This window comes from Chiloscyllium plagiosum, unplaced genomic scaffold, assembly GCF_037043375.1.
Source record: "Chiloscyllium plagiosum isolate Xiang-an unplaced genomic scaffold, Cpla_swu_hap1 HiC_scaffold_18, whole genome shotgun sequence".
Classification (NCBI taxonomy): Eukaryota; Metazoa; Chordata; class Chondrichthyes; order Orectolobiformes; family Hemiscylliidae; genus Chiloscyllium; species Chiloscyllium plagiosum.
The window spans coordinates 28,034,026-28,052,314 of NW_028270156.1; the positions used below are offsets into that span (position 1 = coordinate 28,034,026).

Here is an 18,289-nt window from a genome sequence, read left to right on the forward strand (position 1 = left end):
CGCACAGCACTGTTGGTGATAGTAAATCACTGATAAAAGCAGATGATTTATGTTTGACAGCCAAAATCTGGAGTTCAACTCCAAAGGATTATTCTTGTTGGCAAACCTAGGTGAAAGACCAAGTCACAGATAGGTGACATTGGGTTTAGGATTAATTGTCTATAAATATGAAGAGAGAAAGTCAACAGCCTGAGGGAGGGATTGGATTGAATTTTAATCCTAAGCAAGATCTGCTGGGAAATCAGAGAGTGACAGTGGGATGTGTCGTAGTGCCACTTGCCCTTTGACCTCGTGCATGAAACCTGGGGCATTTTGATGGTCAGAGCCTCATGTGCAATGAATTGTTGAGCCCCATGTACCAAGTGATCAGGCAACTTTCTGATTCATGTACGTGAGACATTGAGCAGCCCAGCTAAATGCCTACTGAGCCCAGTGTCATGATTCACTGATACAAGCCTTTGTGTGGGGCTGTTATGTGCAGTGATAGTGTCCCTATCTCTGTACCAGGAGGCTTAGATTCAAGTCCCACTTCTTCCAGATATGTGTCATATGTCAGAACAGGTTGATTAAAATGACTCAAATCTGCTCACTGAATCCCAAGATTGACCTTCACACATCCCTCAGAATTGCCTTGAAGTGCAGGGGCTCTTATGTAGGTAAGGATGAAAGTCATTTTACACAACATGTTATCTGTCAAACACCCATGAGATAAATGGAAAGTCAGGAGTAGAGATTTGTCATCAAAGTTCCCTCCCAGCTTTTTAACAGAGGCATTATTTTCCTTATTTCACTGTTTGAGCTATTAACTTTGGTGTTGTGATGTAACAGATAGCAGTTGGTTATTTATTAATGCAATGCTATATAGAATTAGTTAGCATTTAAATAATGTGTGCTGGTGTTTAATTTATGAAAACAGTTTGATGGCATGCATGCAGAGAGAGAGAACCAAGTTAAGGTCCTTAAATATAATTGAGCCACCAAGAAGTAAGATGTTCAAGTACTTTTACCCAGAGAGTGGACCTTACTACCATAGAAGTTGTTGAAATGATTAGTATTTAAGCACTCGAAGGGAAATTAGAGAAGCATGGTTCAATTGGGAACCTTTGAGTTACAAAAATTCATGTTCCACTCCTGGGCTTGATATTTCAGTGTAAAAGGACTGCACGGTCGGAGCTCCTACTTTTTTAATGTGAAGTTGAACTGAGGTCCCATCTACTATCTCAGGTGGGCATCCGAGTTCCCATGGCAGAGCTGAGGAGTCTTCCCTGGCCAATATTTATTCCAAAATTAACATGGCTAGTCACTATCACTTGCCTGTATGCTGTGTGCAGTTGGCTGCCATGTTGCCTATGTCACAATGGTGTAAAATACTTTATTGGCTGTAAAGTACCCTTGCATGTCGTAAAAGGTGCTAGATGAATGCACATCCTCTTTTTCACCAAAGAGGAAGGATTTGAGATTTATGCTGATAAAGTTGCATGAGGGAGGGTGAGAGGAAGCTCGGGTGGAGTACTCACTGGTGTCGCCACAAGGTCTGTTTTGTGTGCGGTAACTTTCATGCAATCACATACACCTCTTATCACCTGGTGTCAGCTCCCTCTATTAGCATCATGGATTGAGGGGCGGGGGGGGGAGGTGATGTTGACCTGAGTGCTAAAGATACTCCCTGTCTTCAAATATTACCATGGGCACTTTGTACCCAATAGCACCTGAAGCTCAAACAGTTGGCACAGTGAGAACCCTTCCTCCCAACCTCCCCCAAAACAAAAATAGATTCAGTGGCTCACAGCTTTTACTTAATGTTTCGTCCAGAGCTGGAACCTTACACAAAAATGCATCACTCAATCGATACCACAAGAGGGGCTAATGGAAATGAAACAACTTTAAGTGATCAGTATATCTGACTTTGATCGAGTGCTTTGCTAGACAACTGCCTTTTTTGTCCTACCAATCGGCAGCTTGTTAGCAGGAAGCTGTAAATCCCAGCTGACAAATTAGCTCACACAATTCACGTATAAAATGTAAATGTAATCGTTTCTGATGGAAACGTCCTTATTCAAGAAAAGGTGGAAGGATAGGATAAAGAGAGAGGAACTACTTCCTCTGGCGGAAGGAGCAGGGCACTCCAGGACATGGGACCATCATCTTTAAATTAGATCTGAACTATTCAGGGGAGATGTCAGGAAGCACATCTTCATTCAAAGAGGAGAAAGAAAAAATTCCCTTAAACAGCTGTTGAGGCTGAGTGGATTATGAAACATTGATTAACATGCAGATGAGGCATGAACAGCTTCTTCCTGTTCTTAAGTATGACTTTAGAATGAAGACTCAAATTTGATTGCATACCCTTATCCAATTGTTTCACATGTTCTTCCACTCAAAAAGGTTGATCCTTATTCCTTAGAACAAGATCTTCCCTTTTGTTTATTTTTGTGGAATATGGTTGTCACTGACATTATTGTCCATCCCTAAATGTCCTTGAGAAGGTGATGGTAAGCTATCCTTTCGGACTTCTGTTGTCCATGTGGAGGAGATACATCTATGGACCTGTTAGGGTTTTGGCACAGCACTAGTGAAGGAGTATAATGTAGTCCCAAGTAAAGACAGTATGCGATTTGCAAAGGATTTTGCAGGCGCAGTTTCCTGAGTGTTGTTGAAACTGCACACATCCAGGCAAGTCGAGAGTATTTCATCACTGTCCTATCTTGTGTCTTGTAAATGTGGTGGGTATGTTTTTAGGAGTCAGGAAGTGAGATACTTGCCACAGAACACCCAACCCTCTGACCTGTCCTTGTAGCTACTGTATTTACATGGCTGATCTGGTTCAGATTCTGGTCGTCATTAACCCCCTGAATGTTAATGGCTATCTTTCACTGATGGTGATATCTTTGAATGCCCATGAGAGACAAGTTAGATTCCAGTGTAGAAATACTAATTAGCAAATTTCACAGATATTCTTAGAATACACACATTGCATGCACCATTTCCCCCACAGCCACTGATGGCAGTGTTAATATTCCCACTAGTGGTGAAAAATCCCATTAGAAATGGTTCTCACAAAAAATCGAAAAATTATTATAGGATATATTTTCTAATGGCTGAAGTTTTCAACTGACCTTACCTACCATGATAGCAAATTTTTTTTACCACCCTGACAGAACCATAAAGTTATGTCCTTGGATACACCAACAGATTGTGGGTTTTTGGTGAATATTGGTCCCACAGAGAACACGTGTTAAGAAATCGTGGTCTGTACCCTAGGAGTTTCCCAGTCCCTACAACTATTAATTTGAGCTACAGGGAGAAGTTGAATAGGCTGAGGCCGTTTTCCCTGGAGCGTCGGAGGCTGAGGGATGACCTAAGAGGTTTACAAAATCATGAGGGGCATGGATGTGATAAATGGACAAAGTCTCTTCCCTGGGGTGATGGAGTCCAGAACTAGAGGGCATAGGTTTAGTATGAGAGGGGAAAGATATAAAAGAAAGCTAAGGGGCAATTTTTTCAGAGGGTGGTACGTGTATGGAATGAGATGCCAGAGGAAGTGGTGGAGGCTAGTACGATTGCAATGTTTAAAAGGCATTTGGTTGGGTATATGAATAGGAAGGGTTTGGAGGGATATGGGCCGGGTGCAGGCAGGTGGGACTAGATTGGGTTTGGATATCTGATCGGCATGGACGGGTTGGACCGAAGGATCTGTTTCCGTGCTGTACATCTCACAGACCAGTCCTGAACGGAGTGTCACAAGCTATTAAATTTCCATTGCTGTTTTTTCTATGTTGTGACTCAATGGGTAGTGCTCTTGTCTCTGAGTCAATAAGTTATGGGTTCAAGTCCCAATTCAGGGACTTGTGCGCAAAACTCTCTGCTGACATTTCACTGGAGTACTGTTGGAGATATTATACAATCTTCTTATAACACGACATCACACTAGAACGGAACTATTGCATTATATCAGAACCAACTGTTTTCATTTTTCTTTCTGAGTGTTGAGTCTTTGGAAATCCCTTCCTCAAAAGTCAATGGATGCAGAGTCTTTAAATATTATTAAGACAGAGGTCGATAGGTTCTTGATTATCAAAGGGATGAAAGATTATCAGGGATAGGCAAAAATGTAGAGTTGAGATTAAAATCAGATCAGGCGTGACCTTGTTAAATGATAGGGCAAGCTCAAAGGGCTGAGTGGCCTACTCTTCCTCCTTGTTCAGTATGTGGTGCACTCCCAGCTCGGAAATCTGGAAGGAGCACTGTGCAAAAGTCATTTCTGGTTAGCTGACGCAGTGTTAAAGGAACCCAACATCTTCCTCCCTTGAACTGCCTCTGCTGACAGCTAAAAACAGTACTGCAATTTTTTTTTGTGCATGTTAATAGGTGTAAAAGAACTCCCAAGGTGTTTGATAGGAGCACAATCAGAATAAAAATCTGACCGGGGAGTCAAAGAAGGAGACAGGTGATCAGAAGCAGGGTTTTGAGGAGAGATCGAAAGATTTAGGGAAGGAATTCTAACACCGAGACAGTTACCAGTGATAGAGAGAAATGAGCAGTGTGATGGATGGGATGCAGTGTTGGGAGGATTGCAGAGTTAATAATTAATCTAAGTTAATATTTAAAGTATTATTCAAAGCTGTACTCGGAGAGGCAAATATGCCGCAGTGAACTTAGCTATTAGGTGTGTTTTTTTTGGTCAAAGTTAACATAATGCAGTCAACTTTGCCACAGAGTGATTGGTTAAAATTAATTGGAATGCACTTTCAAATTGCTGCATAAAATCTTGTGAACCTTTTCATGACGGAATCCTTTTGAATTTCATTTCAGAAACGCAGGAAGTGCTGAGGGATCACTTTGTCATGAAACAAATGACATTAGGCAGCTAATTGTTTGATGTCATCTTGGACTCATTTGCATTTCCAATCGCACACGCACGCACACTGGCAGCAATTCGTGTTACAGAAATTGCTTCTTAAAATGTCAAAAGCTTTCAGAGAGCAGTGTATAGAGGACAAGCCAGGCAGCTTCAGGGATAAGCCTGTTTCACTAACAACCTGATCTGCCAGCTCCTCCTGAAACATCGCTTTTAGAGCCATTTAAGGAGCAACAATCATTTTTGGGGGAGAAACCTCCAGTTTTCTCAAATGTTCCGAGCTGCTGATTCCCGGGGCTGTATTCTGAATTGAATAGAATTGATTGGTCACCCTGAATTGTTGATTGATCGAATACAGCTATTGATCCAATATTGAACATATTTGCTTGCAATCCTTGTCAAAGGATGCCTGACCTCATCGTATCTGCCGTAGGGAGCAGGCAGAGGACACACAGTCCCTCAAGCCTGTTCAGCCATTCAGTGTGATTACAGCTGATCTGTACCTTTACAACACAGCCCCAGAAGTATTTCAGTCTCTACAGGGAGCTCTCCTTTGTAAGAGGTTCCCCCAGAGGTATTTCTGTCTCTGCAGAGGAGCGTGTAGTGTGTAGAGACGGGTTCCCAAGAGTTTTCCCCACCCCAAAAGTCTGAAAAATTTCCAAAGTGACCTCAAGAATGTGCCATTATATGTATAAGTTTGGTGAGGATAATTTTTCATGCTAATAATTGGTCTCTGGTCTCATCCACACTTGCCTCTACCAGCTTCCACCACCACCTGAAGATCTACGCACTATTCCTGTTCTGTCCTCTACAGCATCTCTGATTGTAATCACTCTGCCATATGTGGCCATATGTTCAGCCGGCTGAGCCCTATTTCCTGCCTATACATCTCTGCCTGTCTACCTTGCCTTCCATTTCTTATACATCCCTTAAAACCTATGTCTTTGATCAGGCGTTTGGAAACCGGCCCAAGGAGCTGACATGGTGCAGTGTCAAATTCTGTTTAATAATCTGTGAGACACCGTTGGGATGTTTAGCAATATTGTGAGCACTTTAAAACTCACGGCAGTTAAAACATGGGCAAGGAAACCTCCTGCTGTTTACTATCCTCCCTCGGCCAATGAATCAGGCCTCCTCCATATTGAGCAACACTTGGAGGAAGTGATGAGGGTGGCAAGAGTGCAGAGTATACTCTGGGTGGGCTATTTCAATCTCCTCCATCAAGGGTGGCTTAGTTGCACCATTACTGACCAAGCTGGTCAGGTCCCTGAAGGACACAGCTGCTGGACTGGGTCTGAAGCAGGTGGTGAGGAAACCAGCAAGGGAGAAGTTCATACTTGACCTTATCCTTACTAACCTGCCTACAGCAGATGCGTTTGTCCATGACAGTATTACTAAAAGTGAACACCGCACGGTCTTTCTGCAGACTTTAATTCCTGTCTTCACGTTGAGAACACCCTCTCGTCATGTGGCATTCACACCGTGCGATTGACTTCAAACCAGATCAGGCAGTTCATACCCAGGAGTCCAGCAGCACAATTGTACTCCAACACAATCTGCAATCTCAGCATATTTCCTACTTTACCTTTACCATCCAGCCAGGGCATCGCCCCGGCTCAGTGAAAAGTCCAGGAGGGCATGTCAGGAGCAACACCTGGCAGCCTGGTGAAGGTACAAACCCACCTGTTTGTGTGCCACACAGTCTGAGCAGCAAGTGAATAGGCAGAGCTAAGCGATCCCACAACCAATGGATCAGATCTAAGGAAGGTTCAACCGACCCAAAACATTAACTCTGATTTCTCTCCCCAGAAGCTGCTGGACTGGCTGAGCTTTTCCAGCAATTTCTATTTTTGTCTCTGATTTACAGCACCTGCAGTTCTTTCAAATCAGATCTAAGCTCTGCCAGCCTGCCACATGCCCTTGTGAATGGTGGTGGACAGTTAAATAATAATTGTTGTTGCATGAACTCTGCTTACTTGATATTGTAATGGCAACAGCAGCTGTTTAAATGAAGTGGCTGTTCATTTAAAATGGGTGAGCCAAGGTATCAAGATAACTGATATCACTGTCAGTTGCACACGAAAGTCTGTTGACTCGGTCTTGCTGTGTTCCTAATGAATAAATAGACAATCAGAATTAACAACTGTGGCTTCATGTCGGTGATTTCTCATGTGGGAACTGTACCTACTCCACTCTAATTAGAGACTGTCATGGATTGGGGTAATGTCTGCACCACCTCAAACCCACAGCCACACATCACTGTCGCTCCTTAAAGCACACCACTGACCAACTAATGTCAGCCTGATATCCATCAGAAGTGTCACTTAACTTCTGCTTTCAGCATCTTGTGTCGTTCAGTTTCCCCATCCCACCCTACCACTGCCAAGAAGATGGGCTTACAGCTCAAAAGGAGGCAATTCAGCCTGTCAAGCCCCTGATTGCTCACTGCAAGTGTGCTTTAGCTAGTCTGTCTCATCTGCCCTTTCCCTGTAGCCTTGAATGCTTTTTCTCCCCATGTTTACAAGTCCCCATTCAATTGACCTCCACCATCACATTCCAGATCCGAGCAATGACTGTGTATATAAAACAAAGAGTTTTCCCATATGTCACTTTTAATCACTTTAAATCAGTGTCTCTACATCCTTCTGACAATGGGAACAGCTTCTTCCTGTCCAGATGTCCCTCAGTTATGAATACCTCAATCAAATGTCTTCTCAACCTGCCCCCTTTGACTGCTGTCACCTTTCCACTTTCGCCTTTGTGATGTGAGTTCTTTCAGCTTCCCTTCCCTCCACTGATAGTTACTCATTCTATAATCCTCTCTATTGGTACTCTCTAAACAGGTGTCACTTTAATATCCCTTCATTACCTACTTTGAACATTCTCTTCATTTCTGTATCTTCACCACTCCATTCTCAATTCTGCCATGCTCCCCTCAATTCTTTCTCCTTTACCCCAACCCTCCCCTTCTATAAACCCTAATCCTGTGTTTCTCCCTCTCATCCCAATCCCCTGTGCAATCGTCCTGTGACCATGGACATACAAGAGCCTTTGTCTTTGACAGTTACTACTGGTTTGCTTAAAATTGTAGTTCTTTCTCTATAAAGCCAGGGAGTTGAGGATTTGAGTGCCATTTCAGAGATTTCAGCATAGGCTGAAGATTGACCTTCAGCACATTACCATGGGAATACAACATGGAGGGTAATATCATCTTATTGGTTACCTTTTTAATGAGACATAAAGAACATTATTCACGGTAGACTGTACCTGATATTCTGGGCAATCATTTTTACATAAATAAAACCACAGATATAAGGGCATTCAACTGTTCCTGTTTTGTTGGATTCTGTGTATAATTACTGAGAATCTATGACACAAAAACCAGCTATTTTGCCCAACAGGAGTAGACCAGCATATGTAATGCATTTGAGCATCGTTAGCTAAATTTATCATCACAATCTTCTATTTCCTTCTCCTTCATATACTTATCTAGCTTATGCATTACTATATGCACACAGTTTGCTTCAACTAGTCCCTGTGGTGGTGACTTGCACATCTTGTTTTGGGTAAATACATTTCTTTTGAATTCTCCCTCAGATTTCTTGCTGGCTATCTCATGTTGGTGGCCTCTAGTTATGCTCTTCCCCGTAATGTAGAGTGCTCACTCTGTATCCACACTGTTACAGGCCAGTTGGGGAGGCTGGACTGAGTCCTTCCTTTGTCCCTGTCCACTACAAAGTTTGAGTTAAAAAACGATGATAGTGTTGCCAGTAATATATTAGACTGCATCAGTATCAGATTCAGCCAAGAATCTACAATTAACAAATAAAGATCTAGCCTATTGTAGGGAAAAAAACTACACAAAGATTATTAGCAAAATGTTTAAACTGTGACACTTATTTGTTAGCCTACTTTTGTGAAGTAGTTTAAAAATTAGGTATTTCAGTCTTGAACTCTGATTTTAAAGCCAATACATGTCAGAGAGAACATATGATGGCCGGGACACATGTAGTGTTAATGGAAGTTTGTTTGTGTTGTAGGGGAGAGGGGTTACAACAGGTAAGAAAATACGTTGCACCATTAGCTGTAGCAGAATCTAGGATGAGCACGTTTTTAAAGTTTAGCTAAAAAGTGTTTGGGTTCAGTTCAAAGGATATCTGAGAAGAGTCAATTATAAGTATAGCCTCTCCTGGAAAAGTAAATTGTTCAGAACAATTGAGGGAATAATTATCCCACTTTAAGTGTTGTAGTTTGTAAAAACTTCCAAATTTGAGAATGTTTGGTTTCAATTCTGCAGACTATTTAGAACTGAGAATCTTTAAGCTCTCAGTTGTGTGGTTATTCAAGGGAAAAGACTTCACAGTTCACAGGATAGGGACTATGAATAAGCAGTTAAGTCAAGTCTTTTGATTTGATCGAGAAGGAACATTTCTGTGGATTTAATTTAACTGTAAGTTGATAGCACTGGGGAGTAGATGGGCTTTTGAAAGATTTCAAAATGCACAGCAAAACCAACTTAAATTTCAATAAATTGTTTGGTATATTTTGTTCTTATTTCTTTTGTGCAGTAAACCTTCAATTTCATTGTTAAAACTAAATCTGCAGCCTTGTGAGCAACTACCACATTAAATTTGAAATTCATTTTGTGATCATCTTGTCCATTTATTGCAAAAATAAACTTTGTTCATAAACATCTTTACGTGCATGTACAGGTACTAGAGCAGTTCTGTACAGCCTGTGCGTAGCAAGAAAATCCAGCAAGAATTATGCCCTGGTCCAGCCAAGGTCTGATTTGAGTTCCTATAACTTCCCTAGTGTGCAATTCTGTTGTGCTCCAATTGGCTGCACTGTTTCCCTACAAACCCAATAGTGGTCAAAACTCAAAAGTTACTGGTTGCAATGCACATTGGGAGGCTGGAAGGATACTTGAGGATGCTATATAAATGTACATTCTTTGAGGCCAACAGGTACTGATGACTCACACTGGATGAAGTTATTTATCATTCCAGCACCTTAAATAACATGTTGTCTAAGTAGAAATACCAACAGGACAGAATTAAACTCAGTACTGGATGTAAGTTTGCTCGCTGTGCTGAAACATTCATTTTCAGACATTTCGTCACCATACTAGATAACATCATCACTGAGCCCCCAGTGAAGCACTGGTGTTAGTGACCTGCTTTCTATATGTGTGTTAAACTCAGTACATCCATGGATTTATTACCTACAGACATGAAGTTACGAGAATTCTATAAAGTTTTCATCTTGTCCTTTTAGATAATTGGAAAATTGAGAACTTCCTAAAGACTTCTCTTTTTCTCTTGGATATTGTAGATTAACGTTAAATGATTAAAACTAATCAGTGAAGTTCAATGCCCCATCCATATTGAGCTGCACATGTCAACTTTAATGCAACAACCCATTGCATGAATTGCTTTTCTTCATCAATCTCAGCCACTTTGAAGAATTGCCTTAGTTTCTGTATGTCCATTTTCACATAAGAAACAGGGATGTTGGCCTATTTGTTGTGCGCTTGCATTTAATATGATCATGACTGATCTCAATTTCCTGACCATTCCACATCTCCTTTGATTCCCTGAGAGAGCAAAAACCTCTCTTTCAGTCTTAAATGTATTCAATGATGAAGCATCTACTTCTCTCTGCGGTAGAGAATTCCCAAAATTCACATCCCTTTGAATGAAGGAAATCCTCCTTATCTCATTCCTAAATAATCAGTCCCGCACATTGACACTGTGTCACCATATTCTAGATACCCCAGCCAGAGGTAACAAGTTCTAGTGTCTACCCTGTAAAGCCCCTTCAGAATTTTATATATTCCAATGAGATCACATCTTAGTCTTCAAAGCTGCAGAGAGAGAATTTGCTGAGCCATTCTTTATAGACAAACATTCTCATCACGGGAAACAATCCACTGAATCTTCATTGTAATTCCTGCAGTGAAATTGTATCCTCATGAAATATGGAGGCCAAAATATTCTGAAGTAGACTTTTTTTTTGAAGTGTAGTCAGTGTTGGTATGAACATGCAAGTGCCCATTTTGCACTTAGCATGACACTATCAATAGCAAATCGATTAGTGCATAGATTACTTGAATTTTGTTTTTAGAGGGGAATGTTGGCAAAGTAACCGGGTGAACATGCTATCTATTTAATTGTTTCATGGGATCCTTTGTATATCCATCTGAGAGAATAGATAAGACCCTTGGTTTAACCTTTTATTCACTTGGCTATATCTCCAACTGTTTTGATTTGATTTATTATTGTCACATGTATCGAGATACAGTAAAAACTATTGTTTTACTGCACGCTATCCAGACAAGTCATACCTTACGTAAGTACATTACTACTGTAACAGAGCAGCACTCCCTTAGTATTGAAATGAATCTGTATCATGTATCCACGTTTCTAGAGTAGGCCTAGAACCTAAACCTTCTGACCAAGGCTGCCACTGAACAATTTGAGATCAACTCTGGCATTGTTTTCATTAAAAATGAAAATTAAAGGAGATTCAAGATTAAGACACTTACAATTCAAGATATGTTTCTCTTCCACCAAAAACAACTTACATCTACACAGCATCTTTTAACATAGCAAAACATCCAAAGACAATTCACAGAAGTGATTTATCAACTAAAGTTTGACAGCCAAGGAAACATCAGGACAAGTGACCAAAAGCTTGGTCAAAGAGGTTAGTTTTAAGAAGTGTTTTAAAAGAGAAGGGAGTCATGGACAACAATGAATGTGCTACCATCTCTCAGGTCTTTGACACCCATTACCTCAGAAACTTATAGAAATATCATGCTTCCTACTCTGAACTCATACGGCACTGGGGGACAGGGTGGGTGTGAGACAGTGTGAGCTCGGAGTGTTGATGTGTCTGTGGTATAGAGCGCGGGATAATGAGTCTGGTGTTCCTTCAGGAGGTTAATGCTGAGGTGACCCTTTTCTCCTTCACAGGTTACGGTATCATGACAGATGGCTACACCACATACATAAACGCCTCCACTTGCACAGTCAGCTTCCAGCCAATAAATCCGCCAATTATCTTTGACCTTCCGAACCCTCAAGGCTCCTGAGAACTGCTCCTCACAGCAAGATGGAGGTTCTATAAACTGCCATTTTTTTTTCTAATGGAAAGCGTGACTTTAAAAGAAAAATAATAATTCTGTTTAAATGTTTTCTCTTGTATGACCTGGTTCTTTTTTTTTGTAAAAATGCTGGTACAAATCGTAGCGATTGTGCTGTTAATACAGATTGGTTCTCATAAGATTAATGAAGCTTTGTGACTTTGTAAGAGCTGAACTATGATATTTTGTTTGCATCTGCTGGTTCAACTGTTAAGGAAATAATCGCAGTCATTGAATGTCAGATTTTTGGTTTCAATTCAGTTCAGATTTCTTGATGTCAGAGGTTTCTGAAGAGGCTATCTTCAACAAAATGAACATTTGATGTGAAGGTGGATGATTGTAACCAGGTGGATTCCTTCTGAAACTACCCCCTCCACATGTCCCTGCCAATTTGTGCCCCTTTGGCAAATGTTGGCAACCCAACCCCATCTCATGGGCACTGCTAAAGAAATGAGGACTGACTTTTAGACGGATCAACCCTCACTAAGCTTTGGAGTCATCCACCAATTAATGCTACCAGTTTCTCTTGGCCCTCAATCAAGCCTTTCAATTTTCTATTCCCTGTATTCCATTTCTAAACATAAAAAAGCCCATAATCTAAATGCTTTAATGAAGCTTAAGGTGTCCATTTAGTGTGTGTGCTTTTGCACAAAGAGTTTGCTTCCAGGGTTCAGCTGTATAATGTCATTCCTGGCTGAAGACTTGGCCAGATACAGAAACTATTCTTATTTACCAGTGGAGCAGATCAAAAGCTTTGGAACATTAAATTTACTGAATTGATGACATTCAATAGCCCAGCGAAGCTGAGCATTAGTCATCTCCTTATAAGGCTGCTAGATTCCCTGCATGCTGTGTTCTTGATCCATGAACAGCTTTCTGTTTGGTTCGTGAGCACAGGCAAGTCATTTCCCAGTATGAATTGGGGTCAGAAAAATAATCAGCGGGTGGATTGTGTTCTTTGTTCCTGAATGGCATGTTTATGGTTAGAAATTGTAAGTGGTTGGCGAGAGGCCAAGTGGGATAGGAAGGTTGCTTCAGTTGATCTTCCACACTCTCTATTGTAACAGGTAAGAGTGATAAATTACCATTAGGGCCATCAAACCCATCCTCATCCAGTCAACTGCCTTAAACCATTATCTAAAATCATTTACCCATAATCCTCACTTTCTTCTGATAGAGGGAGTTATAGAGTCATAGAGATGTACAGCGCGGAAACAGACCCTTCAATTCAACTCGTCCATGCTGATCAGATATCCCAACCTAAACTAGTCCCATTTGCCAGCACTTGGCCCATATCCCCATAAACCCTTCCCATTTATATACCCATCCAGATGCCTTTTAAATGTTGCGATTGTACCAGCCTCCACCACTTCCTCTGGCAGCTCATTCCAGCCATGCACTACCCTCTGCGTGGAAAGGTTGCCCCTTACGTCCCTTTTATATCTTTCCCCTCTCACCGTAAACCTATGTCCTCTAGTTCTGGACTCCCCGACCCCAGGGAAATGACTTTACACACAGAATAATTCGAATGATCTCCCAACAATTCGCAACGCTTCCAAAGCAGGATGGATGTTGCCAAAGACCATGTGCCAAATGATCACTTCTTGTGTTTTTTTTTATGTGCTCTCTGCACCAAGGTTCAACGTCGTCATCCAAACAAGGGTGCACCACCTCTTTCAGGAGGTTACTTCGCCTTCCTAGGCTATGTCATTGTTTCTCAGGAATTTTGTTATATGATCAGTTTTGAGTACCAACACCTTGGGCCTGATTTCAGTGTGGGCAATCCTCACATGGAACCTCGCCAACCCGTGTATCAGAAGATCGCAAAAATGCTGCCCAGGACAAGTTGGGAATGTCACCACTCCACTTTGAGATGCCATAAGAGTCTGGTGAAAGCAGAAGGTTTTGTTTTAATTTGGTGAACTATTTGCTTGCAGTCATCTTGAAAGTTACCTCTTGTATGTTCCTTTGCTCTTGTGCTTGGGTATTGTTGTTGTGTCCAGCAGTTTGATTGATGAAGATCCCACAGCACTATTCCAAGAAGAGCCTGGATGTTCTCTTTGTGCTTTCCCAATCCATCACCGTCAATAATCAACTCCCAGTCACTACCATACTTACAGACAGAGAGTTCCCACCACCCTCTGAGAGAAACACAAGTTCCTCACAAAAGCCTTCTGTTCAAGTTCAAGTGCCCCAAATGTGTGCTAAGAAAAGTTATATTCAAGTTTAACATAACTTCCATGCTTTAATTCTATCACTTGGAAAATCGGCTCCATTGCTCTGTTTGCCTTTTCATGGCCTGATTATCCTGTTCCACTTTAATGATTTGTGTCTCACTGCCTATACATTTCAGCACTCCATTTAGATAGTTATATCTTTGTTCATTTTACATTTATGAATCTCTTTGTCAGCAGCACACCCATTGTGCAAGTTTGTTAAGGTCTTGCCATATTTTGTTAAAGCCCTTCAAGTGTCTTAATTAGACTAATCCCATTAAATTTGATACCATTCTCAAATTTTGAAATTACACATGAGCCGGTAGTCACTTGTACAGGAGGAGATGTAGGCTGGAGGGAGGATCAGAAGCTGTCTAGAGAGCAAGCGTGTTCAGAAGGAAACTGCAGAGGCACACTTCAGTGAGAGGGAGAGTTTTGATTGAGAAACCTGCAGCTCTCGGAGGTCAGCTAAAATGGCCAATCTGACCCTGGGAAGATTCTGTCTGTGTACTCACCTTTCTGTTTGATCCCTAGTGTTGCCCTGAAGCTGCAGTCAAAGCAAGCCAGTTATTTTGCCATTAAATGCTTATTTTCAGATGTATCTATCAAACCTGATTGTCTTTCAGTACTGCAAGGACGATCAGGTAGGACAGAAGTGAGTGAAGGAATGTTCTGCCTGTGTACAGGGACATTCAGGAAATCTTCCCGTTATTCCTGAGCTACAGTGCTAAGCCAAGCATCTGGGAAGGAATAGATTTAATTGGACTCAACATTATCCTCCACATTTCAGTCAAACTGGAAGTGGTAATTTTTTTTTCGGAACATGTATACATGACAACATTATGCTTGCATCTCTAATTCTCATAGGACTTAACCAGATGCTGCAGAAACTTGCTCAACACCCTATGGATTCTGGCAAGTCTTCCTTCCTAATGTTGGCCAACACATTAGTCCAATGTTAGTGCAAAAAGCGATTGTGGTATCGGTCAACCAGTATTATTGACTTGCGATGACATAGCGCTAACATTGATTCCTCCTTGAGGTGATTGCAGAGTTATGTGCTTCACCTTCCATCTTGTTTAATCAAAAGCTGCATCCAGATTCTCCTGTATAATTGTAAAGAAGGATCTTGTTTGTACATCGATTGAAGACTGAGAAAATCACTTGTCTTAAGTACCCAAGAAATGTCAGTAGGTCATAATGTCTCTGGAGCCTGCTCTGCAAATCAATACGATTGTGGCTCTTCATTTACATTGACTTTATTAGCCTGCGTTATGCCCTGTTTCCCTTGATTCCCTCAGTTCCCATCTCAATCTTGAATATGTTTAATGAGAAAGCATCGACAGCATACTGAAGTAGAGAATTCCCAACATTCACAGTCTCTGAATGACGATGCTTCTCCTATACTCAGTCTCAGGTTAAGGGTTCAGCCATTTAGGACTCCAACTTTCTACACTTCAAGGCCAAGGGGATACCTCTGCATGTCAACTTTTTCAAGGTTCAATGAAATCACCCTTCATTCTTCTGGATGACAGGAAAGATGTTTTCCCATTCTGCTGCAAATCTCCTCAGAACAGCCTTCTCATCCCAGAACTCAATCCTATGTTTCACCTGTTCAGAGATAAGTATATGCTTCATTAGGAATGAGGACTAAATTTGTCCTCTGTACTGCAGCTCAGCTTCCCGTAAGAGGCCATTTGGCATTTGTAGTGGCATGAGTGGAGCTTATCCCAAACAAGATATACATTCCCAAGGAAACAGCTACCTGCAAGTATTGATTTGAGCACCAAGACAATGGCCATAACTTGTGTAAATGTAGTGGGTACACAGAGTGCCATCCACGCGAAACTAAAATCGTCTAGACATTTCAAATTCAAATCTGGAATTTTAATTTTATTTAGCCGAGACAGCAGCATCTTATGTTTTTACAGTAGTTTCAATGTAAGAAAAGTTCTAAAGATCTTCATAAATGAAATGAATGCTGAGCAGCTGTAAGGGAGATGGTGAAGATTCAAAGATTACTGGAGCTTTTTAAAAAGTGAGAGGAGCATGAGAGTGTTTAGGAGTGAATTTTTACAGTTGACATTCTACCTACTTCCTGACTTTTTACTCAGTCTGCCTTAATTTTCCAGGCTGTCCCCATCTACCCAGTTTTGCAGCCAGAAGAAGAGAAATGCAGACTCTGTACTGTGACAGGAGTAGGAAATCACTGGAAGAACAGCAGCATAGCTACATTTTTAGGTGCTTTCTAAATGAAGCTCCACACGTTGAAGTCTTTCTGTCCTCCTCTACAATTCAGGCATCAAGGACATAGACCCACCCAAACCCGACCATTTCCACCACCTGCCTGGCCATGCCCTCCAATTGTTGAAAGCTTCATTTTGCAAGTTTTATCATCTCTCTGCTATGTTCCTTGGAGCAAAATGAAGCTAATAACCTTGGACAATTGCAGCATTAGGCAGAAAACAGCAACAGTCCAGGAATAAATAATACCCTCATTTTTCCTCCTATTAGAAAGTGTGGATCTAATCCATTTCTTTGAAAATTGATCAGTAACTCAGTAAGGGGAGAATTATTACTGGTTCAGAGCTTCAATGGTGTGCCTAGATTCCACTAAAGAGTAGACATTTTCTGAATACAGTACTCCAAGTACGTTCTCACCATTGAGGTGTAATTTAGGAGTTACTTTGGGAAAGGCTGGGTCAAATTCAGATTGTTAGAGCTCAACAGTATCTTTGGGTCACAAACTGGAGATGTCCTCAAAGAAGCCTCTTTCAAAAAGCCAGTGCAGAAACCAATGGCCACATAGCCTTTTTCTGGATGGTATCTAGGCTTTCAACTTGTTAAACATCACTTTCAGTGTAATTAATCTTGACACGGGCAAGGGCAACATTCATTTTCCATTGTGTTGACGCTATGGGTTTTCTTGCTGTGGTGAGTTCAGAGGGTGGTTGAGGGTCTGCAACATTGGTGTGGGACTCGAGTCACTTAAAAGTCCAGATCATGCAAAGGTGACATCTCACAATGCCCCACCTATTTGTGAAACCCTACAATAAATGCACACCTTCACCTTCATTATCGCTTATTTATTCTTGTAACTGCTGGTCTTTTTTTATTATTGTTTTTTTGCACTGTGTATAAAAGCAAGCTCGCTCGCGCACATGAAGAAAAAAAGGTTAATTGCCCAATAACTTGTTTAAAGTTGAGCATTATAAATGCTGGAGGGCTTCTTTTATTTTCCCTTGATTTTCCTCTCTCTGTTGAACGGAAATTAGCAAATAGAGTTCTTTTGTTTCCATAAAATTATTGTGATATTATATATTTAGCAGCCTTTATATCTAAATAAAACTGCAAGATTTTTACTTAAGAGGTTTCTTGTCCTTACTCCCTGCAACTCAGTTTACAGGTTGCCTTCTGTGGAACAGCTGATTTTCAGTGAGCTGTTCAAAAGTTTGTTGTGAGCATCTTTTTACAGATAATGTTATATTTCTTTTTATGATCAGAAGCTTCACAGCACCAAAATTTAACTCTTAGCTCCCTTCCGTCAAAGCTGTCAGAGTGTGTAAACCCATGGATCACAGAATAATTTTGCTCTTCTTCACAAGAAAGGTGATCCTTGCCTGAAATGAGGGTACAATAAAAATTCTGTTTATGTATTCCTGGGATGAAGGCTTGCCCTTGTGAGGAGAGGATTTAAAAATAATAATTTATTCATGGGTTGATGGCTGGCTAGGCAGCATTTATCACCCTCAGGGCAATTAAACATCAAGCTGCTGTGTGTCTGGAGTCATACATAGACTACACAAGGAAGGCACTTCTCCCTAAAGGGAGATTTTTACAACTAGTTTTTACAACAATTGACAGTAGCAGCATAATCACCATTAAGGATTTTTCATTGGATTAAGCTTTCACCATCTGTTATGGTGGGATATGTACCATGTCTTACCATTCTTTTAGGATTCTAATTCATTGACATTGCCACGATGCCAAAACCTCACCCTGTTGGTAGAATAGGACTATATTCTTTGGAATCTAGAAGAATGATGGCAAAACTTGCACCATTAGTTA

The 18,289-nt window shown here is 41.0% G+C and overlaps 1 protein-coding gene across 3 annotated transcripts in view; it reads left to right on the plus strand.

Annotated features, from left to right (window-relative positions):
• The window catches only part of LOC122557703 (metallophosphoesterase MPPED2), a 192,961-nt gene extending 175,190 nt beyond the window's left edge, over window positions 1–17,771 (plus strand). For all 3 annotated transcript variants that reach the window (XM_043705579.2, XM_043705581.2, XM_043705580.2), the window contains exon 7: window positions 11,836–17,771. In XM_043705579.2, the coding sequence (XP_043561514.1) occupies window positions 11,836–11,954 (119 nt within the window). In that variant the 3' untranslated portion in view covers window positions 11,955–17,771. The remainder of the gene's footprint in view (window positions 1–11,835) is intronic.
• The last annotated feature ends 518 nt before the right edge of the window (window positions 17,772–18,289 follow it).